General features: G+C 45.5%; 2 protein-coding genes across 9 annotated transcripts in view; one reads left to right on the top strand and one right to left on the bottom strand.

Moving 5' to 3' along the window:
- The window catches only part of STAB2 (stabilin 2), an 86,504-nt gene extending 86,165 nt beyond the window's left edge, over positions 1 to 339 (top strand). Inside the window, exon 69 of the mRNA XM_050708224.1 lies at positions 289 to 339. Coding sequence (XP_050564181.1) covers positions 289 to 339 — 51 coding nt within the window. The remainder of the gene's footprint in view (positions 1 to 288) is intronic.
- Positions 235 to 27,142, bottom strand: part of NT5DC3 (5'-nucleotidase domain containing 3) — a 46,391-nt gene continuing 19,483 nt past the window's right edge. The window contains exons 10-16 of one of the 8 annotated variants that reach the window (XM_050708226.1): positions 27,061 to 27,142; positions 26,588 to 26,674; positions 25,329 to 25,469; positions 24,916 to 24,980; positions 20,006 to 20,220; positions 18,830 to 18,899; positions 235 to 335 (exon numbers count right to left, since the gene is read on the bottom strand). In XM_050708226.1, the coding sequence (XP_050564183.1) occupies positions 18,838 to 18,899; positions 20,006 to 20,220; positions 24,916 to 24,980; positions 25,329 to 25,469; positions 26,588 to 26,674; positions 27,061 to 27,142 (652 nt within the window). In that variant the 3' untranslated portion in view covers positions 235 to 335; positions 18,830 to 18,837. Of the gene's footprint in view, positions 336 to 2,476; positions 3,101 to 7,873; positions 7,975 to 9,970; positions 10,734 to 15,509; positions 15,611 to 17,046; positions 20,221 to 24,915; positions 24,981 to 25,328; positions 25,470 to 26,587; positions 26,675 to 27,060 lie in introns of those variants that run through there. The other 7 variants (XM_050708227.1, XM_050708225.1, XM_035564200.2 and 4 more) reach the window with 7 other exon arrangements.

Below are 27,142 nucleotides of genomic sequence, written 5' to 3'. Positions count from 1 at the left end.
TCTTTGACAGAGTGTGAAATGCAGCAGGAAGGGGGTGGGAAACAAGGGAAGGAAAGTCTGAGTAAGACCAGAATGTAGAGATAGCCTCAATGGTCCAATTCGGCAAGACTCCCATATACACAGAGAGTTTAAAGAACACAGTAAACCTTTCTGCATGCAGTAAAGAGACTTGTTTGGTGCAAAAGTAGCAGGTGCAAACTGCCATCTGTGTGGACAAACTGCCAAAAAGGGAAGTTCATTTGTTGCACGATGTTCAACTCTGATTTTCTTTTTCCTTCTCTTCTACAGGATTCAGATGACCAGCAGCTTGTGATGAGTGGTCCGCATGATCAGAACTAAAGATGGAATTTGGCGTTGGTCAATTGTAAAACACACTTCTATTTGCATTCACTGTGAAAAAAAAAAAAAAACAGCACCTAGAGCTTTCAGGGAATAAAATCTCACTATAAATTAAAAAACAAAACAAACAGTACAGCCTTGTTTAACATGCAGTCTGTAGGGTTTGCAAAGTTACCAACCTCAGAAGTGTTACCTCTGTCTTAGAAATATCAACTATGAGTGCTAAATGCAAAAGTGAGTCTCGATTCTTAAACCACCCAGAGACACTTCTCTATGACAAGTGTAAAACTTTCACTAGCTTCCTATTTCACTACTTTCATTCTTCTGTACACAATCAAAATCTTCAAGTCAAAATCTTCTGCTGTATAGCCATTTAGTCAAATGGCCTCAAGCACACAGGGCTGCTAACTTGGCAAATATCCTGAATTTGCTATTACTCCAGCTCTGTGCCTTTGTTTTGGCTTGGTGGTAAATACATAGATTTGAACACATTCTGGACCCTCCCCTGATGTTTTCCCATGTTCCCTGGCCAAATCTACACATCCTCACAAACTGTCTTTAGGCTTGCAGTGCTGTTCTTTGTTCAAGTCAGGAGCCTCACCCAACGTTCTTTGGAACCCATAGTAGGGATGACAGTTGAGAAGTTGACAGAAGGTCTGTTTTCTTTAAATACGGATGCCTGTGCTTGGTACAAGCATGATCTGCAGCAATTGCAGAGCAAGTCCTTTTCAGCATAGATGCAAACTTTATGGAAAATGTAGGATTTCTTTATTTTACAAGTAGCTAGAGCCTCTATTGTGAGGCTGCCTAATATACCTAGCCTCTGTCCCCCAGGCTTGTAAGATAGCCATGTACCTATGGAGACTTGTACGAAAGGTGGAGGATATGCCTAGAGATGCATCAAGTTCTAAGACCGATGTGGATGGTTACTCAAAGAAGTGAGTTTTCACAAGCCTTGTCAGAAACAACTGAAGCATTTTACCTTTTCAAAACAAAAGAACATAATCCTCAGCCTAAGGCACACACCTGATCTGTAATTTCTTCATAGTAAAGCTATGTTTAAATTATGACAAAATTACACTCAACTGAAAATAGGCCTGTACTGAAAAATGCTGGAAAACTCTCTACTAGGTGGTGTGTCCTTCCTGTTCTATCAATAAACAATCTGAAGGAAAAGCACTCCATTCATGTGAATCTCTAATTTTTTTAAGTGCTACAAATGCTGTCCAGTGTGCAACCCAACATGAATTTGTGTAAATAAGACCACAAAGAGATGAACTCTAGGTTTTGAAAGAAATAATTTTGCAAACGTCCTGGATTCAGAGATAAAGAACGTTTTTCTAAATAAATGTGCTTGTAATGAGGAAAAAAGCACAGAGGGTGGAATATATGCAAATGTGCCTTGGCATATTATTAGAATAATTGTTTTGTGTCCATTCCATTACATAGCACTGATAGACACCAATGCTTCCTAGTCTCTGAGAATGGCAGCCTTCCCAGAGCAATCCCTCCTTCTCAGACCGTCCGTTGCTCTTACAGTTCCTTGCCTTTGCCCTTGGTGGTGCTATCTTCAGGAGGTCTCTGGTTCTTAGGTACCCTTAGGTGGCACTTGCAGGAGGCCAGCAGCGCCTTCCAAGGATGCTCTGTGTTGCCAGGCCCGGTTCCAGAGCTGGCAGGCATTGTCTGCTGCCAGGCTTTTAGGAGACTTTTGCTGTCAGCCTTTTCCCCAGTTGGGCCAGGTCACCTCTGTGGCTGCTCCCGTTCCCAACAGTTTCCCATTCCCATGATGACTTCTCATCCCCCAAATGACTTCTCATCCCCAAGTCTCCCTTGGGGACCGGCCACCCGCAGCCATTCCCCATCAAGAGCAGACATTCCCAAAACAATTTGCAGCGCAGGCAGCAGGCAGCGGGAGAGGGCTGCGTTCAGCCCCCCCCGCTGACCAATGCAGGAATAAATAAGTGCAGGCAGAGGCTTTGCAGGGTGGAAAAGTCAATTTAATACTGGGGTAATTGTGGCTGCCACCCCCAGCCCGTCCCCAGGTGAGGCCCTGCTCAGTCTCGGGGCCTGGCCTGCCGGCCCGCGTGGTCACCAGACCCCGGTTCTTCCAGCTGGACCCTTCGCAGCCAGAGTAAGTCCCCGAGGTTGTCATCCTCCGGGGACCGTGGCAGTCCGCGCCCCGAGTGCCCCGAGTGCCATGAAAAGCTTCGGGCAAGTTGTCGTGCCATGGGGGGGCTGCGCTCCCTGCGCCTGGGCGAGACGCTGCGGGACCGATAGCTGGAGGGGCTCCTCTGCCGCTGCTGCCGCCGCCCCAGCCCCACATTGCGCTCCAATCTTCTGCGGGGCCGGCGGGACGAGGCGTCGCGCTGGGCGGGCGGCACCAGGCGCACGATGGCTATGATGAGCCCGCGGCACATTGGGCAGCTGACCCTTTCGGCGGCCCAGACATGGATGCACTCCAGGCAGAAGGAGTGCCTGCAGGGGTTGATGCAAGCTGGACTGGACATCCGGCCCAGGCAGATGGGGCACGTCTCGTCCCCGGGGGCCTCTTCTGGCTGCTCCTGCTGTGGCCGGTTCATGGTGCCTGCAGCCGCCCCGGCGTGGAGATGGTCGTCCGCTGTGGGAGGCTGCCCTGGTGCCAGGCGCTTATCAGCAGCCTGCGGTCCTCAGCACCTCCCTTGCTGGTCACCGGCAGGACCTCGATGCCTTCTCTCGTGTCGCTGGCTGGACCTCGACGCGTCGCGTGCCACCAGCAGGACTACTACAGATAGAACCAGGAAGAAAATATTCTATCAGCAAATATACATTAGCTTTCTAGGTTCAACCAAGTTGTCTATAGTACTGTAGCAGTAAATATTCTTCGTATGGATTACAAACATTGCTATTAGAATGGCAAATATGCTGATGATAGGTTATGCTTCACAAGAGTACACTTAGGACAGATGAGGTACATATATGTATAAGTATTTGATAACATTACCGAAGGACTTGGATGGATCGTGCGCAACAAAAAGGGCTTCGCGTGTGCTTCCTGCAACACCTCCGCCTCTCGCCTTCCAGCAATGGGACCTCGAGCACTCGAGTACCAAGAGCCGGACTGGACGCAGGCGCGACGCTCAGGGCACTTATGGCCAGCCACCTTTTGTGACGCCGTAGGGTGACAGTGACTCTGTGGCGGCATCACAAGGGTCTCGGGGTGCCCCTGATGGCAGCACTGACAGAGGTCACCTGGCTGTTGTGAGAAACTGCTGACGTGAGATGGCTGCTCCACGCTGACAGGAGCGATGTCTGCCAGGCTGGGGTCCAGGCCAGGAGGTCGGCCTGCGGCCTGGGAACTGCCCCTGGGAGCCAGGGATGTCCTGGAATTATCCCCCACCTACCCAGCGCTGTTAATAAAGAATACCTGCTTTCTAATTCTCCAAAACGAGTCTTGGAAAGTTACTTTGCTTTTGGCGTTCCCCCATTGATAAGGACACAAGAAGAAACTGAGGAACAACTTCTCACCTGGGAAGGTGGAAATTGGCCAGAGACAGTGGGAACGTGCAGGAGAAATCTCGGGTTGTTTAGAGAAAATCAGGAATCGTGCTGTGGAGGGGCTGCGCTCCCTGCGCCTGGGCGAGACGCTGCGGGACCGGTGGCTGGAGGGGCTCCTCTGCCGCTGCACAACAGCCCCAAGCAGCGCTACAGGCTGGGAGCTGAGTGGCTGGAAAGCTGCCTGGGCGAGAAGGACCTGGGAGTAGTGGTTGATAGTCGGCTGAACATGAGCCAGCAGCGTGCTCAGGTGGCTGAGAAGGCCAACAGCATCCTGGCTTGGATCAGACCCAGTGTGGCCAGCAGGACTAGGGAAGTGAGGGCACTAGAGGGCAACTAAAGGTTTTTGAATATTTATCTGTCCAGCTACACCATATAAATTACTTTGTTTTTTAAAAAATAAATGAAGAGGTTGTATCAGTGTGGTGGTTTTACTGTGCTAGGCAGCTGAACTCCACCACAACCGCCCTCTCACTTCCCCTCCTCAGAAGAGGAGGGGAAGAAGTAAAGGAAAGAACAACTCATGGGTTGAGATAATTTACTTAAAGGTAAAAATAATTATTAAGGAAAGATTTTATATTAATTAAACAATTTAACTAAAGGGAAAAAAGGGAATGGGGAAAAGGAGGGGGTAAAGGGAAGAAAAAAAATTAAAGGCTGTGTGAAAGTGCAGAGGAAAGAAATTACTCTCTACTTCCCACAAAGAGCGATGCTTGACCACATTCTTGAAGCAGGGCCTCACGCATGTAGCCGTTGTTCGGGAGGACAGACATTTTCACAACGAGAGCCCACCCCTCCCCTCTTCTTCCTTTTTCCACCTTTTATTGCTGAGTGTGACATCATCTGGTATGGAATATCCCTTTGGTTGGTTTAGGTCACCTGCTCTGGTGATGTTCCTTTCTCACTTTTTGCCCACCCTCTGCCTGCTGACTCTGGAAGGGTTAGAGAGAGTCCTGATGCTGTGCCAGCATTGCTCAGCAGCAGACACAACACTGGTGTGATACCAGTGCTATTCCAGCTACAAGTGGAGAGCACAGCACTGTATGGGCTGCTGCAGGGAAAGTTAACATCCCAGCCAGACCCAGTACAACACGTTAGGACAATAACGTGATTACTTTTTGACAGGGTAAGTTTAGTAATCAATTTTCTAAGCAGGGGGACACAGAGCTAAGGTATCACTTGGAAAAGCCAGAGTAACTACCTATGAATCTCTTCTCCACTGGAGACCCCTCTTCCCTTCCAGGATTGCCAGCAAAGAGCACCATACTCCGGGGAGATCACATTCCAAGTGCCCTGCGATCTCTCAGGCAAAATTATCATCACACCAGCTCTGCCAGTCCCCTTCGTAACACCAGGCTACATCAGGCCACAGAGCTGCAGAAGGCAAACCAAAGCCCTAGTGTGGAGGCATTTTTCCCATTTAGACTAAATCCAGAGGACACGTGAATTTCCTTCAGCTCTTCACCTACGTATTTATTAAGAAGTTATGTAGGAACATAGAGTCTATCCTGGAACATGCAAAGAGCTGCTTGAATTGGCACTTCACGTGCTTGACTGAAGAACGATCTCAAGTTAAAGGCAGTGAGCATCTCGGAGCAGGTTGATTTGAGCCCTGGTAAGCATAGCTCAGAGGGTTGTCTATCTGCCCACACAAAGCAGTGGAGAATGAGCCTGAACTCATAAAGAGACCTTTAGGGTTTACACTACAAGTTTTGAAAGCCACCTAAGGGACTTTGGTACCCACTTCTCTGCAGGCCAGTGTGGTTTGAGTTTCTGTGGCTACTTTGAAAACCGTGACTGGAAAAAGATGACTTAGACATGCCCTGTATGTTCAAAAACATAAACAAGATGAAGCTGCATGGGAGCCAATGTCCAGTGTAGAATACCTAAGAAGAGCTAGTTTGCAATTATTATCAGAAGGCCATATTAAACTGTCTCAGGGAATTACGTGCCAGGAAACTACTGCAAAAGCAGTTTGTGAACTAAGGTGTAGCTCAAGGAGATGCTGCATGTGCTGGGTGCTGGAAGGTGACCACCCCATAGCTCACCCTCTTTCTGTGCTTCCAGGTTCCTCTCCATGCCACTACCGGAACAGGGATCTTCTTTGGCATATGTCTGGTTATTGGAGTCATGGCCTTTATTGGATACTCGTACCTCAGATTCAGAAGGAAAAACACAGGCTTTCAGCACTTCAAGGTAAGAGGCAGAAAGGAGTGCAAAGCAGGGAGCCAGCACTTCCCAACACCCACACTTTCCAGAGTCACGGACTCCAATTTCTCCTTGTGCTTCATTAAGCCAGATGCATTCTAGATCACGTTTTTTTCACTCATGCTTGAACTGTTCAGACTAACACATGGAGAAGGTGGGGAAGGCTTACACATCTGCCTTGGGCACTAGCTCACTTTTGCCTGCTGCACCCCTCTGGGGTGTCCTACCAGGGCTCCAGCTCTCACTGACACTTCCAACACCAAGGACTGGCCAAAAGCTTACATTTGAACAGCACCAGAGCAGAACTCTTTGCTTCACCATAAAGGTCAGCTTCAGGGAAGCAGATAACTTTCAACCACTTGAACAAGTGAACTTGTTCTAGTCTCTTCCCTTCCCCTCCATGACACTGCTAATAGTTTCAACCCTCAGAACCATAAAACATTTGGTAGAAAAAAGGCTGGATTTAAAGACAAGCAAATTGAAGGGCTTATCAGGATTGAGAAGTACAAATTTTTATACTGATGAACTCTCATGCCTGCTTTCACTCAACTAACCTAGCCTCACATAGTATCATGACAATGAAAACCAGGCACCAACAGCCAAGCTACTCAGAGAAGAGAAGGATGATAGTGTTACAACATACACCAGAATCCATCCAAAAGAAAGTCTACCTGGAAGGAACCAGAAACCTCCTCCTATTCTAGCTTCTGCATAATGAGTTGTCTTCTAGAAACAAAATGGGAGCCATAACCCAGGGGAAATGCTTGTAGTTCTATGTGGTAGTAATGAGAGCCATGTCCCTTTCATGGTAGGCACAATGCCAGTGCAGTACTACTTCTCCCATTCCTTGGAGAATGGCTTAAAAAGAAGGGAGGAAAAAGGTATCAGAGCTAAGTGATCCCAGATATTACAGTCACCCAGAACAGAGTTCATGCCTAGAGGCACAGATTTAGATGATAAAGCAAGTTCATTCACAACACTGTGCTAGTCAGTGGGGAAACCTAAGTGCCCCACTTAATGCATGGAATGAGAAGGGTGGATTTTAAGCAGGTTTGTGTGATTTTATGTAGTCAAAAGATGACACTGACAGAACATCACTGGACAAGTCCCAGCCTTCAAATATCACCAACCCCTCCTACGAAAGTTCTTCTGCACTGACTCCACCAGAACCTACGTATGATCTTTTCTCAGTAAGTGTACATTTTGATTTGAGACACGTAACTAAGATCATGATAAGAAGAAATGACTTAATAAAGTGAAAATATCCGCTTGGGAAGGAAAAAAAGAAAAAAGTGGGGGGGAAATACCATTCAGGATCCTGGCTTTCTTATCTCAGCCCAGCTAGAAATGGTGTTGGCCCACTTGAAGCAAAAATGAGGCTATGGTCTACAGCTCCATCTCAAGTAATGACTCATGAGGCTGCGACCTACCTTCAAAGAGAGCTGAATTAAGTTGGACTTCAAATGCTCCTAGATGCCAGTGATGCATCTACACAAACTTTAAAAAGCCTTTTGTCTTTCCTTCTCTTTGCCGTAAACGCAGCTGAGTTGCATGCTAGCAGTCTTTGACAGAGTGTGAAATGCAGCAGGAAGGGGGTGGGAAACAAGGGAAGGAAAGTCTGAGTAAGACCAGAATGTAGAGATAGCCTCAATGGTCCAATTCGGCAAGACTCCCATATACACAGAGAGTTTAGAGAACACAGTAAACCTTTCTGCATGCAGTAAAGAGACTTGTTTGGTGCAAAAGTAGCAGGTGCAAACTGCCATCTGTGTGGACAAACTGCCAAAAAGGGAAGTTCATTTGTTGCACGATGTTCAACTCTGATTTTCTTTTTCCTTCTCTTCTACAGGATTCAGATGACCAGCAGCTTGTGATGAGTGGTCCGCATGATCAGAACTAAAGATGGAATTTGGCGTTAGTCAATTGTAAAACACACTTCTATTTGCATTCACTGTGAAAAAAAAACAGCACCTAGAGCTTTCAGGGAATAAAATCTCACTATAAATTAAAAACCAAAACAAACAGTACAGCCTTGTTTAACATGCAGTCTGTAGGGTTTGCAAAGTTACCAACCTCAGAAGTGTTACCTCTGTCTTAGAAATATCAACTATGAGTGCTAAATGCAAAAGTGAGTCTCGATTCTTAAACCACCCAGAGACACTTCTCTATGACAAGTGTAAAACTTTCACTAGCTTCCTATTTCACTACTTTCATTCTTCTGTACACAATCAAAATCTTCAAGTCAAAATCTTCTGCTGTACAGCCATTTAGTCAAATGGCCTCAAGCACACAGGGCTGCTAACTTGGCAAATATCCTGAATTTGCTATTACTCCAGCTCTGTGCCTTTGTTTTGGCTTGGTGGTAAATACATAGATTTGAACACATTCTGGACCCTCCCCTGATGTTTTCCCATGTTCCCTGGCCAAATCTACACATCCTCACAAACTGTCTTTAGGCTTGCAGCGCTGTTCTTTGTTCAAGTCAGGAGCCTCACCCAACGTTCTTTGGAACCCATAGTAGGGATGACAGTTGAGAAGTTGACAGAAGGTCTGTTTTCTTTAAATACGGATGCCTGTGCTTGGTACAAGCATGATCTGCAGCAATTGCAGAGCAAGTCCTTTTCAGCATAGATGCAAACTTTATGGAAAATGTAGGATTTCTTTATTTTACAAGTAGCTAGAGCCTCTATTGTGAGGCTGCCTAATACACCTAGCCTCTGTCCCCCAGGCTTGTAAGATAGCCATGTACCTATGGAGACTTGTACGAAAGGTGGAGGATATGCCTAGAGATGCATCAAGTTCTAAGACCGATGTGGATGGTTACTCAAAGAAGTGAGTTTTCACAAGCCTTGTCAGAAACAACTGAAGCATTTTACCTTTTCAAAACAAAAGAACATAATCCTCAGCCTAAGGCACACACCTGATCTGTAATTTCTTCATAGTAAAGCTATGTTTAAATTATGACAAAATTACACTCAACTGAAAATGGGCCTGTACTGAAAAATGCTGGAAAACTCTCTACTAGGTGATGTGTCCTTCCTGTTCTATCAATAAACAATCTGAAGGAAAAGCACTCCATTCATGTGAATCTCTAATTTTTTAAGTGCTACAAATGCTGTCCAGTGTGCAACCCAACATGAATTTGTGTAAATAAGACCACAAAGAGATGAACTCTAGGTTTTGAAAGAAATAATTTTGCAAACGTCCTGGATTCAGAGATAAAGAACATTTTTCTAAATAAATGTGCTTGTAATGAGGAAAAAAGCACAGAAGGTGGAATATATGCAAATGTGCCTTGGCATATTATTAGAATAATTGTTTTGTGTCCATTCCATTACATAGCACTGATAGACACCAATGCTTCCTAGTCTCTGAGAATGGCAGCCTTCCCAGAGCAATCCATCCTTCTCAGACCGTCCGTTGCTCTTACAGTTCCTTGCCTTTGCCCTTGGTGGTGCTGTCTTCAGGAGGTCTCTGGTTCTTAGGTACCCTTAGGCGGCACTTGCAGGAGGCCAGCAGCGCCTTCCAAGGATGCTCTGCGTTGCCAGGCCCGGTTCCAGAGCTGGCAGGCATTGTCCGCTGCCAGGCTTTTAGGAGACTTTTGCTGTCAGCCTTTTCCCCAGTTGGGCCAGGTCACCTGTGTGGCTGCTCCCGTTCCCAACAGTTTCCCATTCCCATGATGACTTCTCATCCCCCAAATGACTTCTCATCCCCAAGTCTCCCTTGGGGACCGGCCGCCCGCAGCCGTTCCCCATCAAGAGCAGACATCCCCAAAACAATTTGCAGCGCAGGCAGCAGGCAGCGGGAGAGGGCTGCGTTCAGCCCCCCCCTGCTGACCGATGCAGGAATAAATAAGTGCAGGCAGAGGCTTTGCAGGGTGGAAAAGTCAATTTAATACTGGGGTAATTGTGGCTGCCACCCCCAGCCCGTCCCCAGGTGAGGCCCTGCTCAGTCTTGGGGCCTGGCCTGCCGGCCCGCGTGGTCACCAGACCCCGGTTCTTCCAGCTGGACCCTTCGCAGCCAGAGTAAGTCCCCGAGGTTGTCATCCTCCGGGGACCGTGGCAGTCCGCGCCCCGAGTGCCCCGAGTGCCATGAAAAGCTTCGGGCAAGTTGTCGTGCCATGGGGGGGCTGCGCTCCCTGCGCCTGGGCGAGACGCTGCGGGACCGATAGCTGGAGGGGCTCCTCTGCCGCTGCTGCCGCCGCCCCAGCCCCACATTGCGCTCCAATCTTCTGCGGGGCCGGCGGGACGAGGCGTCGCGCTGGGCAGGCGGCACCAGGCGCACGATGGCTATGATGAGCCCGCGGCACATTGGGCAGCTGACCCTTTCGGCGGCCCAGACATGGATGCACTCCAGGCAGAAGGAGTGCCTGCAGGGGTTGATGCAAGCTGGGCTGGACATCCGGCCCAGGCAGATGGGGCACGTCTCGTCCCCGGGGGCCTCTTCTGGCTGCCCCTGCTGTGGCCGGTTCATGGTGCCTGCAGCCGCCCCGGCGTGGAGATGGTCGTCCGCTGTGGGAGGCTGCCCTGGTGCCAGGCGCTTAGCAGCAGCCTGCGGTCCTCAGCACCTCCCTTACTGGTCACCGGCAGGACCTCGATGCCTTCTCTCGTGTCGCTGGCTGGACCTCGACGCGTCGCGTGCCACCAGCAGGACTACTACAGATAGAACCAGGAAGAAAATATTCTATCAGCAAATATACATTAGCTTTCTAGGTTCAACCAAGTTGTCTATAGTACTGTAGCAGTAAATATTCTTCGTATGGATTACAAACATTGCTATTAGAATGGCAAATATGCTGATGATAGGTTATGCTTCACAAGAGTACACTTAGGACAGATGAGGTACATATATGTATAAGTATTTGATAACATTACCGAAGGACTTGGATGGATCGTGCGCAACAAAAAGGGCTTCGCGTGTGCTTCCTGCAACACCTCCGCCTCTCGCCTTCCAGCAATGGGACCTCGAGCACTCGAGTACCAAGAGCCGGACTGGACGCAGGCGCGACGCTCAGGGCACTTATGGCCAGCCACCTTTTGTGACGCCGTAGGGTGACAGTGACTCTGTGGCGGCATCACAAGGGTCTCGGGGTGCCCCTGATGGCAGCACTGACAGAGGTCACCTGGCTGTTGTGAGAAACTGCTGACGTGAGATGGCTGCTCCACGCTGACAGGAGCGATGTCTGCCAGGCTGGGGTCCAGGCCAGGAGGTCGGCCTGCGGCCTGGGAACTGCCCCTGGGAGCCAGGGATGTCCTGGAATTATCCCCCACCTACCCAGCGCTGTTAATAAAGAATACCTGCTTTCTAATTCTCCAAAACGAGTCTTGGAAAGTTACTTTGCTTTTGGCGTTCCCCCATTGATAAGGACACAAGAAGAAACTGAGGAACAACTTCTCACCTGGGAAGGTGGAAATTGGCCAGAGACAGTGGGAACGTGCAGGAGAAATCTCGGGTTGTTTAGAGAAAATCAGGAATCGTGCTGTGGAGGGGCTGCGCTCCCTGCGCCTGGGCGAGACGCTGCGGGACCGGTGGCTGGAGGGGCTCCTCTGCCGCTGCACAACAGCCCCAAGCAGCGCTACAGGCTGGGAGCTGAGTGGCTGGAAAGCTGCCTGGGCGAGAAGGACCTGGGAGTAGTGGTTGATAGTCGGCTGAACATGAGCCAGCAGCGTGCTCAGGTGGCTGAGAAGGCCAACAGCATCCTGGCTTGGATCAGACCCAGTGTGGCCAGCAGGACTAGGGAAGTGAGGGCACTAGAGGGCAACTAAAGGTTTTTGAATATTTATCTGTCCAGCTACACCATATAAATTACTTTGTTTTTTAAAAAATAAATGAAGAGGTTGTATCAGTGTGGTGGTTTTACTGTGCTAGGCAGCTGAACTCCACCACAACCGCCCTCTCACTTCCCCTCCTCAGAAGAGGAGGGGAAGAAGTAAAGGAAAGAACAACTCATGGGTTGAGATAATTTACTTAAAGGTAAAAATAATTATTAAGGAAAGATTTTATATTAATTAAACAATTTAACTAAAGGGAAAAAAGGGAATGGGGAAAAGGAGGGGGTAAAGGGAAGAAAAAAAATTAAAGGCTGTGTGAAAGTGCAGAGGAAAGAAATTACTCTCTACTTCCCACAAAGAGCGATGCTTGACCACATTCTTGAAGCAGGGCCTCACGCATGTAGCCGTTGTTCGGGAGGACAGACATTTTCACAACGAGAGCCCACCCCTCCCCTCTTCTTCCTTTTTCCACCTTTTATTGCTGAGTGTGACATCATCTGGTATGGAATATCCCTTTGGTTGGTTTAGGTCACCTGCTCTGGTGATGTTCCTTTCTCACTTTTTGCCCACCCTCTGCCTGCTGACTCTGGAAGGGTTAGAGAGAGTCCTGATGCTGTGCCAGCATTGCTCAGCAGCAGACACAACACTGGTGTGATACCAGTGCTATTCCAGCTACAAGTGGAGAGCACAGCACTGTATGGGCTGCTGCAGGGAAAGTTAACATCCCAGCCAGACCCAGTACAACACGTTAGGACAATAACGTGATTACTTTTTGACAGGGTAAGTTTAGTAATCAATTTTCTAAGCAGGGGGACACAGAGCTAAGGTATCACTTGGAAAAGCCAGAGTAACTACCTATGAATCTCTTCTCCACTGGAGACCCCTCTTCCCTTCCAGGATTGCCAGCAAAGAGCACCATACTCCGGGGAGATCACATTCCAAGTGCCCTGCGATCTCTCAGGCAAAATTATCATCACACCAGCTCTGCCAGTCCCCTTCGTAACACCAGGCTACATCAGGCCACAGAGCTGCAGAAGGCAAACCAAAGCCCTAGTGTGGAGGCATTTTTCCCATTTAGACTAAATCCAGAGGACACGTGAATTTCCTTCAGCTCTTCACCTACGTATTTATTAAGAAGTTATGTAGGAACATAGAGTCTATCCTGGAACATGCAAAGAGCTGCTTGAATTGGCACTTCACGTGCTTGACTGAAGAACGATCTCAAGTTAAAGGCAGTGAGCATCTCGGAGCAGGTTGATTTGAGCCCTGGTAAGCATAGCTCAGAGGGTTGTCTATCTGCCCACACAAAGCAGTGGAGAATGAGCCTGAACTCATAAAGAGACCTTTAGGGTTTACACTACAAGTTTTGAAAGCCACCTAAGGGACTTTGGTACCCACTTCTCTGCAGGCCAGTGTGGTTTGAGTTTCTGTGGCTACTTTGAAAACCGTGACTGGAAAAAGATGACTTAGACATGCCCTGTATGTTCAAAAGCATAAACAAGATGAAGCTGCATGGGAGCCAATGTCCAGTGTAGAATACCTAAGAAGAGCTAGTTTGCAATTATTATCAGAAGGCCATATTAAACTGTCTCAGGGAATTACGTGCCAGGAAACTACTGCAAAAGCAGTTTGTGAACTAAGGTGTAGCTCAAGGAGATGCTGCATGTGCTGGGTGCTGGAAGGTGACCACCCCATAGCTCACCCTCTTTCTGTGCTTCCAGGTTCCTCTCCATGCCACTACCGGAACAGGGATCTTCTTTGGCATATGTCTGGTTATTGGAGTCATGGCCTTTATTGGATACTCGTACCTCAGATTCAGAAGGAAAAACACAGGCTTTCAGCACTTCAAGGTAAGAGGCAGAAAGGAGTGCAAAGCAGGGAGCCAGCACTTCCCAACACCCACCACACTTTCCAGAGTCACGGACTCCAATTTCTCCTTGTGCTTCATTAAGCCAGATGCATTCTAGATCACGTTTTTTTCACTCATGCTTGAACTGTTCAGACTAACACATGGAGAAGGTGGGGAAGGCTTACACATCTGCCTTGGGCACTAGCTCACTTTTGCCTGCTGCACCCCTCTGGGGTGTCCTACCAGGGCTCCAGCTCTCACTGACACTTCCAACACCAAGGACTGGCCAAAAGCTTACATTTGAACAGCACCAGAGCAGAACTCTTTGCTTCACCATAAAGGTCAGCTTCAGGGAAGCAGATAACTTTCAACCACTTGAACAAGTGAACTTGTTCTAGTCTCTTCCCTTCCCCTCCATGACACTGCTAATAGTTTCAACCCTCAGAACCATAAAACATTTGGTAGAAAAAAGGCTGGATTTAAAGACAAGCAAATTGAAGGGCTTATCAGGATTGAGAAGTACAAATTTTTATACTGATGAACTCTCATGCCTGCTTTCACTCAACTAACCTAGCCTCACATAGTATCATGACAATGAAAACCAGGCACCAACAGCCAAGCTACTCAGAGAAGAGAAGGATGATAGTGTTACAACATACACCAGAATCCATCCAAAAGAAAGTCTACCTGGAAGGAACCAGAAACCTCCTCCTATTCTAGCTTCTGCATAATGAGTTGTCTTCTAGAAACAAAATGGGAGCCATAACCCAGGGGAAATGCTTGTAGTTCTATGTGGTAGTAATGAGAGCCATGTCCCTTTCATGGTAGGCACAATGCCAGTGCAGTACTACTTCTCCCATTCCTTGGAGAATGGCTTAAAAAGAAGGGAGGAAAAAGGTATCAGAGCTAAGTGATCCCAGATATTACAGTCACCCAGAACAGAGTTCATGCCTAGAGGCACAGATTTAGATGATAAAGCAAGTTCATTCACAACACTGTGCTAGTCAGTGGGGAAACCTAAGTGCCCCACTTAATGCATGGAATGAGAAGGGTGGATTTTAAGCAGGTTTGTGTGATTTTATGTAGTCAAAAGATGACACTGACAGAACATCACTGGACAAGTCCCAGCCTTCAAATATCACCAACCCCTCCTACGAAAGTTCTTCTGCACTGACTCCACCAGAACCTACGTATGATCTTTTCTCAGTAAGTGTACATTTTGATTTGAGACACGTAACTAAGATCATGATAAGAAGAAATGACTTAATAAAGTGAAAATATCCGCTTGGGAAGGAAAAAAAGAAAAAAGTGGGGGGGAAATACCATTCAGGATCCTGGCTTTCTTATCTCAGCCCAGCTAGAAATGGTGTTGGCCCACTTGAAGCAAAAATGAGGCTATGGTCTACAGCTCCATCTCAAGTAATGACTCATGAGGCTGCGACCTACCTTCAAAGAGAGCTGAATTAAGTTGGACTTCAAATGCTCCTAGATGCCAGTGATGCATCTACACAAACTTTAAAAAGCCTTTTGTCTTTCCTTCTCTTTGCCGTAAACGCAGCTGAGTTGCATGCTAGCAGTCTTTGACAGAGTGTGAAATGCAGCAGGAAGGGGGTGGGAAACAAGGGAAGGAAAGTCTGAGTAAGACCAGAATGTAGAGATAGCCTCAATGGTCCAATTCGGCAAGACTCCCATATACACAGAGAGTTTAGAGAACACAGTAAACCTTTCTGCATGCAGTAAAGAGACTTGTTTGGTGCAAAAGTAGCAGGTGCAAACTGCCATCTGTGTGGACAAACTGCCAAAAAGGGAAGTTCATTTGTTGCACGATGTTCAACTCTGATTTTCTTTTTCCTTCTCTTCTACAGGATTCAGATGACCAGCAGCTTGTGATGAGTGGTCCGCATGATCAGAACTAAAGATGGAATTTGGCGTTAGTCAATTGTAAAACACACTTCTATTTGCATTCACTGTGAAAAAAAAACAGCACCTAGAGCTTTCAGGGAATAAAATCTCACTATAAATTAAAAACCAAAACAAACAGTACAGCCTTGTTTAACATGCAGTCTGTAGGGTTTGCAAAGTTACCAACCTCAGAAGTGTTACCTCTGTCTTAGAAATATCAACTATGAGTGCTAAATGCAAAAGTGAGTCTCGATTCTTAAACCACCCAGAGACACTTCTCTATGACAAGTGTAAAACTTTCACTAGCTTCCTATTTCACTACTTTCATTCTTCTGTACACAATCAAAATCTTCAAGTCAAAATCTTCTGCTGTACAGCCATTTAGTCAAATGGCCTCAAGCACATAGGGCTGCTAACTTGGCAAATATCCTGAATTTGCTATTACTCCAGCTCTGTGCCTTTGTTTTGGCTTGGTTGTAAATACATCCACCTAGCATAAAACAGAACATGTATGAAACCTGTCTTTTTAAACTGAGGGGATGTTTTTATTAGCATCCTTGCTTATAAGGATTTCAGAGTAGGAAATGCAAGCTTCCTGTCTGTCCCACTTGCCTGCTCTAGCTTTTGTCTTTTCTCCAGCTTTCCTGGGTTTTGTTTATATCTCATATCACTATACAAAGAGAAATATTAAGTGTATCAGCTTTAGCAAGAAGTATAGGGTATATGAGGGTATTAAAATAGTAACCAATTTCTACTTGAGCCATTTTTGTGAAAAAGTAGATACTGAAGATGAACATACCTTGCCATTTCATGACCGCATTCAGATTTTCAGGTCTGGAAGGAGCAGAAGCTATCTGTTTCTTCACATACCACATTTGTGCAAAGCACATTAATGTTGCCTTTCAACCAATGCACAGCAATAGCAGCTATCTGCACCTTACTATTAAATGTCGATCAGACCCTACTTTGATTGCTAGAAACCACAAAACGGCAAGACGAGAAAGATTTTATTGCTGGCAGCAGCAATGTTCAGCTAAAACATACCTCCTGGTGTTTTCTGCATGGGGGGGAGGGAGAGAAGATGGCCCTGCAGGAAAGCATCCATTGCCTCTGAGAACATCCCCAGGACGCCTCATATCAGAGCAAGCTATACAGGCCAACCCAGGGTTGACAATGCAACTATCAAGGACAGCCAAGGGAATCTAAGGTGTAAATATGACTGAATGAAAGCCACAGACGGAAGTCATTTCCCTAACTCCTCTTCATGCCCCGACACATTCCTTCTTGATTTTTTCTAGAGACGGTAAAGCAAAATTTTAGAAGGAACACGCACCCTTACATACACACGTTTGGGGGAGCTTTCCCCACAGTTTTGCAACAGTACAATTCCTGTTCTTTCCTTCTCCCACGTCACCCAAAAAATTAACGCTCATAGGGACCAGAAGACAGAGTCCAAGCATTTATTTTTGTAATAATCATTAAATATTTTCTAATCACAAAAACAAAAAAAGTTTCCATAGTTCATTAAACTCTTCTTTTACTGACAGACTATTCTCCTCTCAGTTTTTACAGAACAGAAAAAAAATTTCTTCTTACTTTGGTGTTCAAACGAACACTTCCAAAATGAACATAAACAGACATTGCCCTTTCACCGTGCTCAAAAATCTCTTGGAAGTCAGTAACATAAGGTTAAAATAAGTTATGCAGAGAGCACCAAGGTATGCAGCTCGAGTTCTTTGAAATAATTACAAAAACACAATACATTTTTAAAAGAATAATATTCTAGCACTGAAAAATAAATAATGCATTTTAAAATTCTCACTTAAATTCATATTATATGTATTTTTAAAAGAACGTAACATTTCCATAATTATTTTTTTTCATGCAACGTTGTTTCAAGAAGTCATGCAACATAAACAAGATTCTACTTGAGCTGCGTGCTGTCACATAGCTTTGTACAGAAGTTTGATGGGTTTGTAAGTTGAGAGGGAGGAAAAATCATCTTGAAACAAAATGGGCAGTATGTGGGTAATATCATCCAACCCAATCAGACTGTTCCTGGTTAACACAGGAAAATTAGACAAACAAACTGACTCCTAGCCAGCTTTCAAATAGGAAACACAAGAGCTATAACCAAAACATTAGCAAATGCAGCAATGCAGAACTGAAGAACAACACTCTTAATTGCTGGTAGTGACATGAAGAATGTACAGTGGGTTTTGTTTTATTTTAAGCAGTGCATTGAGATCTCTAGAGCATGAAAGGTGCTACGTATATGTAACACCAAGTTCAGTTCCAGCTGAGCATGAAGATAAAAAAATGAAGGCAAATTGGGGACATTTCCATCCCCAAATTTCAGCTGACAGAACAGCCTGCATCGTCGAGTTATGCTAAATGTTTCTTGCACAGCTCCACCACCAACTCTCCTCATAAAGCCAAACTACCTTCTTCCACCAAAACAACAGGACTGTCAGATGAACTTACTCATTTCAGGTATACTCTTCTGTTTAAACACACCACACACACACACACACACACACACACACACACACAAGCACTCACTTTAGGAGTATGGCATGTCAAGTTTCAAATAGGAGCACAAGAAAACCATGAACGTAAAATCCATAAGCACCTCTCAGGACTTCAGACTGATTTCAAGCATACAGGAAAACTGCATATGAAATTGTGCAGGCTAGATTAAAATACATTCTTTACTTTGCAAACATGCTTTTAAAAACATGAGAGATACTGCATCTGGAATTCAGTACAGATTCTTGCATATAAGACAAGTTAAAAAACAAACAAGAAAACTTTTGGTCACCAAAAGTTTGTTTACCTGACTATCACGGTATGAACCAAGTGATATCCCATAATGAAATGAACGATACCAAATGCTATGTATTTTGTCAATTATACGTTTTTAAGAACAGAACCCTTTATAACTAAATTTTGAAAACCGTTAGTCATTATGCCTTCTAAAATGGCTGGAGCAGGAAGCACCAGTTCAAAAATAATAACTTTCCTTTGGATGCAGAGACAAGAAAGCATCCTGATTTAAAAACAACTACATATCAGTTCTATAAAGTGCCTGTTCGAGGAAATACATCAACAGATGTTTTCCTTGTGCAAAATAGACATTTTTCAGCTCAAATCTTTGGAACATATATGCTACGCAAAGCTTGTGTTCGTGCCTTTCTTGCAATTTTAGTAATCCTATAAGACTTCTCACCTGCACGGTTAAAGTTGTTTTGCTTGATGCAAATTGTCCATCACCCCCAATCCAGCTCTGGGGGCTTGAGCTAAAAAAAATGTCATCAGAAAACTGTTTTTCATCTGCTCACGTCTCCTCTCCCTCCTCCCCCCCAAATTCATGTGCCCATTGTGCGTGTTTACTTTTGAATGCAGAAGTCCATTACTGAAGGCTACATCAAGTACCTCATCTCCAAGGGAACTTCAAAACTGCACTGCGTGCCGCACTGTAAGTCACTTGTAAGTTTTAAAAGCAGCATTTAGGATCAATCTAAAGCCTGATGGAATTCTGCCTCCACTTTGAAATGCACACTGTGAGACCTGTTGCAATGGCTTTATTATCAGAGAGCAGGTATTTAAACAGTTTGGAATCTTAAAAGGAAAGGTGTCAAAGTCAGCACAAGGAAGCTGAAGCACTCCAAGCTTCCTGTCACTGTCAGGTTTAGGTTCAGGTCCACCTACAGCCAAGCACAGACAGTACAAGAACAGAAAATGATGTACAGGCAAGAAAAGAAGCCCACCAGCCTGAGCATGCCTGTACTGTAGCCATTGCAATGCTCCAGAGATGCACCCAAGCATTACACCAGTTAGTTCAGTTGCAGATAATGCTCTAGCTACGGCAACAGGAAGTTACTGCTTATGCCATATCCCTCTCAGTCTCACCATAAACTGGTTAGTAACAGCGTATCACTGAATGACTAACACTGGATTTAAGCTTTTCAGTGCCAAGCCATGACAGGCTCTAGCTACAGTTCTGATCACAGCCAGAAAGGACAGCACAGCTATTTCTTTGCAAGCCACAAGGCTGCAGATCAAAGTTTCCAATGAACAAACAAAAGCAACCATCCCAGAACATCACCAGCCTTTCCCCCTCAAATTTGTCCTCTCCCCCAGCCCTCTGCTATTTTGGCAGTCCATTATATCCTCTATGTGTAAGAAGAGGTTTCACATCTCTGAGCAGTAGAGGAGAAAATAGGTGCTATGCTTATTGAGAACAAGTATGAATTACATCTAAATCAAGGTAACAGATTTAAGTGAGTTAAATAAAATGCATCCATATTCAAAAAAAAGGGTGTATTTGCCCATTTTAGAGATAATAAGGCAAGTGCTTATTTGATCTGAACCGTCTCTTGTAGGAAGGGTATTCTGAATGTACCAGTGCACAGCTGATCTGACCAGCCAGGAAGTTCGTGCTGCAAAGGAGTCCTTCTTGGATAAAATGTGTAGTCAGGCTCATAGTTCAAGAGACAACTCAGCGATGCCATGTAGATATCTGCAAATCTAGACAGACGTCTTAGGAAGTACGTGGGATTCTCATCCGTTCTGAATAAGCTTCCAAACTGTGCATTGAAGAAATTCCTGTTCATTTCCCTGTCCCCCAAAAAAAAGAAAACAAAGAGAATGAATGGAACGTACTCGCACACATCTCTTTATCAGCTAGTTTCCAGAACTTGAAGCAAGCAGCTCCTATAATCTGTGCTGTGTGTTATTCTCTCACCATTTCACTTCAAAACACTTAAGTGCACCATATAAAGTTTTTCCACTTCTTGCATATACGTAGCCCAGATCTAGTCATCACAGTAGTGAAAAGAAGAGCATTATACTTCTCCCACTAAAACAGTGGTAAGATGCTCCTTACTTCAGAAACATGACATCTCAAGCTTTCACTTTAGAGATTTTTAGAGAAGACTTTTGTGTTTATCTAAATCCTAATGATATCCATTGGTCCCAGAGATAAAAGACTTAAAAAAAAAAAAAAAAGATTTAGCTTAATGTACACAAAATACTTAAACATATCTTGGAATTAACCTCTGTTATTGATCAGTCACTGCAAAGCATTACTCCTATTTCATTTACTTCCACATTTCTGTGGAAGGCTGCTGTTAGCTCAGTTGTTGTCCTCACCAACAGTGCACTTCACACACTCTGTATTTAGGGACTGCTCCCTCATGCTAGCACGTTTTTAGGAGCTTTAGCCCTATTGCCTGTCTTTGTGATGAGACCATTACTAAATCCAGTGTAGCACAGAGCCCCATTTCTGTATATTCCAAAATACATTGTATGTAATCTGAACAAATCACCCAAAAAAAAAAAAAAAGAGAGAACTGAAGAACTGACTTAGTGGTATTCCCTTCATACAGAAATACATTTTCAAATCGTGCAGAAGTTAAGCTGTGTAATCAATAGCAATGATGACAGCTGAACGTAGCAGAGGGACTGGAGAACCCACACGAGAAAGAAGAGTATTTGATCTAGTATTTGCCTAGATTTCAAGGCAATCTACCCCTCGCATCGCTACATCTTCTGTCAAGAAAGAAGGGTTATCGTCATGGGGGACTCCCTTCTGAAACGGACAGAGGGCCCGATATGCCATCCGGACCCAACCCACAGGGCAGTCTGCTGCCTCCCTGGGGCTTGGGTAAGAGACATTGCCAGGAAAGTCACTCACCTGGTACAGCCCACCAACTACTACCTGCTACTGGTTTTTCAGGCTGGTAATGACGAAGTAGCAAGGACAAGTCCAAGAGCGATCAAAAGGGACTTTAGGGCAACTGGTTAAAGGATCAGGGGCACAGGTTGTGTTTGCCTCTGTCCTTCCGATAGGAGGGATCAATGTCGACAAGCAGACTCATCTTACTAACACGTGGCTTCGAGACTGGTGCAACCGGAAGAACTTTGGGTTTGTTGATCACGGGAAGGTCTACGCGACACCGGGGCTGCTGGCACCAGATGGGATGCGCCTCTCTCAAAAAAGGATTTTTGCCCAGGAGTTAGCAGGGCTGATAGATAGGGCTTTAAACTAGAGTCGAAGGCGGGAAGGCATAAAACCAGGCCTGCTGGTGATAAGCTAAGGGATGGCGCACTAGAATCAGAGGGACTGTGTGCTAGTGAGGTCCTCCAATCTGCTCCACAAGGTGCTGTGTGCAGTGAGGCACACTTGAAGTGCTTCTACACAAATGCACGCAGTATGAGGGATAAAATGGATGAGCCAGAAGTCTTGGCCCAGTCCCACAGCTACGACATCATCGGCATAAGCAAAACCTGGTGGGATGAGTCCTGTGGCTGGTGTGTCGCAATAGATGGTTACAGGCTCCTCAGGAGGGACAGGCAGGGTAGGCGAGGTGGGGGGTGGCAATGTACGTGAAGGAGGGGCTGGACTGGGTGAAACTTGACGTTGGCGATGGCAAAGTTGAGAGCCTCTGGGTAAGGATTAAGGGACGAACAAATAAAGAGGATGTCGTTGTGGGAGTCTATTACAGACCACCCGGACAGGATGATGACACCGAAGAATTATTCTTTGAGGAACTAAGAGATACCTCGAGATCAGCTGCCCTTGTCCTTATGGGGGACTTCAACTTGCCAGACGTCAACTGGGATCACCACACGGCTGACACAGGCAAGTCCAGGAGGTTCCTAAAGCACCTCGATGATATCTTCTTGGTGCAGGTGCTAAGGGAGCCAACTAGGAAAGGTGCCCTCCTAGATCTGTTACTGGAGTACAGAGAGGGTCTTGTGGCGGATGTGGTAATTAGCAGCCGTCTTGGTCATAGTGACCATGAAGCGGTTGAGTTTAAAATTTTTGGTGACAGAAGGAAAACTGCCACCAAAACTTCAGCCCTGGATATGGGGAAAGGAGACTTCAGGCTGCTCAGAGAACTAGTTAGCAAGGTCCCCTGGGAAACTGCTTTTGAAGGCACTGATGTCTATCAGTGCTGGTCAGTCTTTAAGCACTGCCTCCTAAAAGCACAGGATCAGGCGATTCCAAAATATCGGAAGTCAGGCAGGTGGGGCAGAAGTCCGGCCTGGCTGACCAGGGATCATCTGCTGGAGCTTAGGCAGAAAAAGAAAGTGTACGGCTGCTGGAAGGAGGGTCAGGCGATGAGGAAGGAATACAGGGATGCTGTTTGCGTTTGTAGGGAGAAAATTCATGCAGCCAAAGCCCAATTAGAGTTGAAGCTGGCCATGTCTGTGGGAGGTTTTTTTCAAGTATGGTTTTTTTCAAGTATGTGAACAGAAGAAGGAAGACCAAAGAAAACATAGGTCCTCTACTTGATGGGGAAGGTCACCTCACAGACAAGGACATTGGCAAAGCAGAGACGTTTAATGCCTTCTTTGCCTCCATCTTCAACGCTGATGATGGGCTTCGGGACCCTGGGTGCCCTGAGCTGGAGGACCGCGATGGTAAGAATGACAAACTCCCAACCGACCCTGAACGTGTGCGGGATTTACTGCTCCACCTGGATCCATAGAAGTCCATGGGTCCAGATGGGATTCATCCCAGGATGCTTAGAGAGTTGGCTGACATCATTGCTGGACCTCTCTCAATTATTTTTCAATGGTCTTGGGAATCTGGAGAGGTCCTAGTAGACTGGAAGCTGGCAAATGTCGTACCAATTTTCAAAAAGGGCAAGAAAGAAGACCCTGGCAATTACAGGCCTGTCAGTCTCACGTCAGTGCCTGGTAAAATTATGGAGAAGATTATCCTTGAAGTTATTGAAGCACACCTGGGGGACAATGCAGTCATTGGTCCCAGCCAACATGGGTTCACGAGGGGTAGGTCCTATTTGACTAACTTGATTTCCTTTTATGATAAGATCACCCATCTAGTCGATCAAGGGAAACCAGCTGATGTGATCTTTTTGGATTTCAGTAAAGCTTTTGACACAGTTTCCCATAGGATCCTACTGGACAAAATGTTCAGCATACAGCCAAACAAAAACATCATACAGTGGGTGAGCAATTGGCTGATGAGCAGGGCTCAAAGGGTTGTGGTAAATGGGGCCGCATCAGGCTGACTGATAGTCACTAGTGGGGTCCCCCAAGGTTCCATTTTAGGGCTAGTCCTCTTCAATGTTTTTATAAATGATTTGGGATGTAGGAATAGAAGGTGTTTTGAGCAAATTTGCTGATGACACTAAACCTGGAGGAGTTGTTGACTCTGTTGAGGGTGGAAAGGCCTTGCAGAGAGATCTGGACAGATTGGAGAGCTGGGCGATCACCAACCGCATGAAGTTTAACAAAAGCAAGTGCCGGATCCTGCACCTGGGACGGGGCAACCCTGGCTATACATACAGGCTGGGCGATGAGATGCTGGAGAGCAGCCCCACAGAGAGGGATGTGGGTGGGGGTTGTGGTTGACAGCAAGCTGAATATGAGCCAGCAGTGTGCCCTGGCAGCCAGGAGGGCCAGCCGTACCCTGGGGTGCATCAAGCACAGCATTGCTAGTCGATCACGGGAAGGGACTGTCCCGCTCTGCTCTGCGCTGGTGCAGCCTCACCTCAAGTACTGTGTGCAGTTCTGGGCATCACAGTACAAAAAGGACATGAAACTGTTGGAGAGTGTCCAGAGGAGGGCTACAAAGATGGTGAAGGGCCTAGAGGGGAAGACGTATGAGGAGCAGCTGCGATCACTTGGCCCGTTCATCCTGGAAAAGAGGAGGCTGAGGGGAGACCTCATCGCGGTCTGCAGCTTCCTCACGAGGGGGAGTGAAGGGGCAGGCACCGATCTATTCTCCTTAGTCACCAGTGATAGGACCCGAGGGAATGGTGTCAAGCTGCAGCACATGAGGTTCAGGCAAGACATCAGGAAGAGGTTCTTCACCGAGAGGGTGGTCACACAGTGGAACAGGCGCCCCAGGGAAGTAGTCACTGCACCGAGCCTGTCAGAGTTTAAGAAGGGTTTGGACTGTGCACTTGGTCACATGCTCTGAATTTTTGGGTAGACCTGTGTGGTGCCAGGAGTTGGACTCAATGATCCTAGTGGGTCCCTTCCAACTCGGGATATTCTATGATTCTATGACCTGACATTACTCTTTCATGCAGAAAACTACTATCTGTTCTAAAGAAGGGGAATAGGGGCTCATATGCACAAAGGTCAGAGGGGAGAAGAGCTGAAGAAGAAACAGGTAAAATTTGCTATGTAAAGCAATATTCCAGAAAGTCAGTAGCTACCAGAGAATATAAATCAAGAATGGAGAGAAATTCTGCAGAAACCTGTGAAACACATCACATTGAACACTTGGCTACCATGAAGAATATTGCAAATAGCCCAACTTCCATTTCTTACCTCATTTCCTTTCTTTCCTTCTTCCATTCTTCTAAAATCATCTGTGAATCAGGATCACGGTGAACCTGGAACGTAAAGTGTAGATGACAGATAATTAAGGATGCCTTCATAAATGAACCTTCCCATTAATAAACTCTTATCAGCTAACAGGAGATGAGGAATGCTTCAGCGATCATTATACAACAATCATTCACATACCTTAACCAACTGAAAGCGGGAATCAACACAGCATGACCAGTGGAGGAAGGGGTCAAAATTTTGAGAAAACTAATCATTGCAAATAATTAAAGCATTTATTTGCAGTTAAACTGGGGGCTTCAGTGAGACAGAAACCACTTGCAACATCAAGCATTTAGAAACTTAGCCGGATCCCTTCAGCTATACAGAACCGATTACACATACACAGAACAAACCTGCATGTGTTCCAGTAATCCTGTCAGAGTCTGTAGCCAGGTCATGGTTTGAATGTACTTCTCTGTGTTCATGATTTTAATCTCTGATCGTAACTCTGGAATAATTGCACCAGTGCGCCAGCCATGCTTCAGGGTCAAATCCTATTTACCAAAAAGTATTAAAAAGAATGCAAGTATTAGTCTTAAAAAGAACTACTTAAAGGAATTGAATAATTTGACCATTCTTTACTCCCAAAGTGTACTAATTTAAATTGCTTCTTCTGCATAAGCAGACATATTAAACAGCGGGACTTAATTGTGCCAACATGCAACAGATTTTAATTTTAGAGTAAGCTCCAAATCCCACATTTTCCAAGAGGAAGATATTATAGATGAGATCTTTGCTGCTGTCAGAAGCATATGGAGGAAATTGCGTTGGGTTCGTGGTGTCTACCCATACACTCACAGTTGACAGAAGGCCCTATCAGGACCTCCAGCTATTCAAGCTTCTCCTGACAAGTACAAGACGAGGCAGCTGCTACCTGTGTTCTTCCCTCCATTGTGGCAAAGAGTAGAGCTTCCTCCTTCTTCACTTGGTCCTCAGCCCTACGTAGCACCCAGGCTTACTTTTCTTTTTAAAAGCATGTTGGGCAAAAATATTAACATCCACTGCTGAACCACAATACAGCAGCATGACTGACAATCAGTCGTGTAAAGGAATTAATACACAAGGAATTACAGAAGAGTTAAGTGATGGTAACTTATTCTGAAGTAAGAGTGAACAGCACATTTGCTTGTAAGGTAATATGAAAACACATGGACAGGGGGGCTGCAAACCCCAGCAAAATCTCAGGAAGAAAGTCAGTTTACTAGTAGTGACAGAAAGATTGCCTCCTGCCATTCAAAACAGAAGTTCATTCAGCTCGTATTACACTTAGTAGCAAATGTCATCCAAATCAGCTACATCCTGTACGTTTGGATATCCGTGTTTACTTTCTGCTACATCTGGCACAATCGGTATCTGGATCAGGAATGCAAACTCACATCCCTGGGCTCAGGGTGTAAACAAGTTAAATGCTGCAAGGCAGGTGGAAAACAGGGTCAGCCTTTTATGGCACCAATTGTCTTCAATGCAGGAAAAGCAACTATCAACTGGAATTTTGCTGTATTCAGAAATCTCAAATGGAAGAGCATTATACTGAATAATTGTATTGAAGAAGAGAGGGAATCCAACAAAAAGTCTCGTATTTTATCTCGTTTCATGAAAGCAAACTACTTACTGCCAAGTCACTGTAGATGTGATCACCAAAGTAGAGAACCTTAGAGCCCCTCCAGCCAGTAAGCTTCAGAAATTCATATAAGTTACCCTGCAGAAATGACACGTACATTGTAGCAGTATGCAGCTTGCACAATCACAGGCAGGAAAAAGGTATTCAGTACACACCTAAATATATTTTTCTATCAAGAATCTTGCTCTCAGTTTATATATTACGAATATATAAGTGCCAATGTGTAATTTCAGTAATATTATAACTTTTATAACAGTAATACTATAACTTTTCACTTGCCACTTTAAGAGGCAAGTAAACTGCAGACATATAATACCAGCAATTAATTTGAACTACAGAAATTAAAATAACTCTTAAAAAATACCTTGTTTTCAGAAGCCTTTATGATAGCTAAAGAAATTTAAGACTGTAGGGAATGGGTATTAAATCTGAACTGAAAGTGTAGAAAGTTATTTAAAGGGTACCTGTTTGTAGATCTGGCCTTTCTGCAATTTGTGAATTTTGTCCCAAAGCAACACTCCCCTTTCATTCACCTTCCGAAATGGT

This window comes from Cygnus atratus, chromosome 1 (assembly GCF_013377495.2).
Source record: "Cygnus atratus isolate AKBS03 ecotype Queensland, Australia chromosome 1, CAtr_DNAZoo_HiC_assembly, whole genome shotgun sequence".
NCBI classification, from domain to species: domain Eukaryota; kingdom Metazoa; phylum Chordata; class Aves; order Anseriformes; family Anatidae; genus Cygnus; species Cygnus atratus.
Note: the sequence above shows the minus strand (reverse complement) of the source record. Positions and strands in the feature narration are given on the sequence as shown.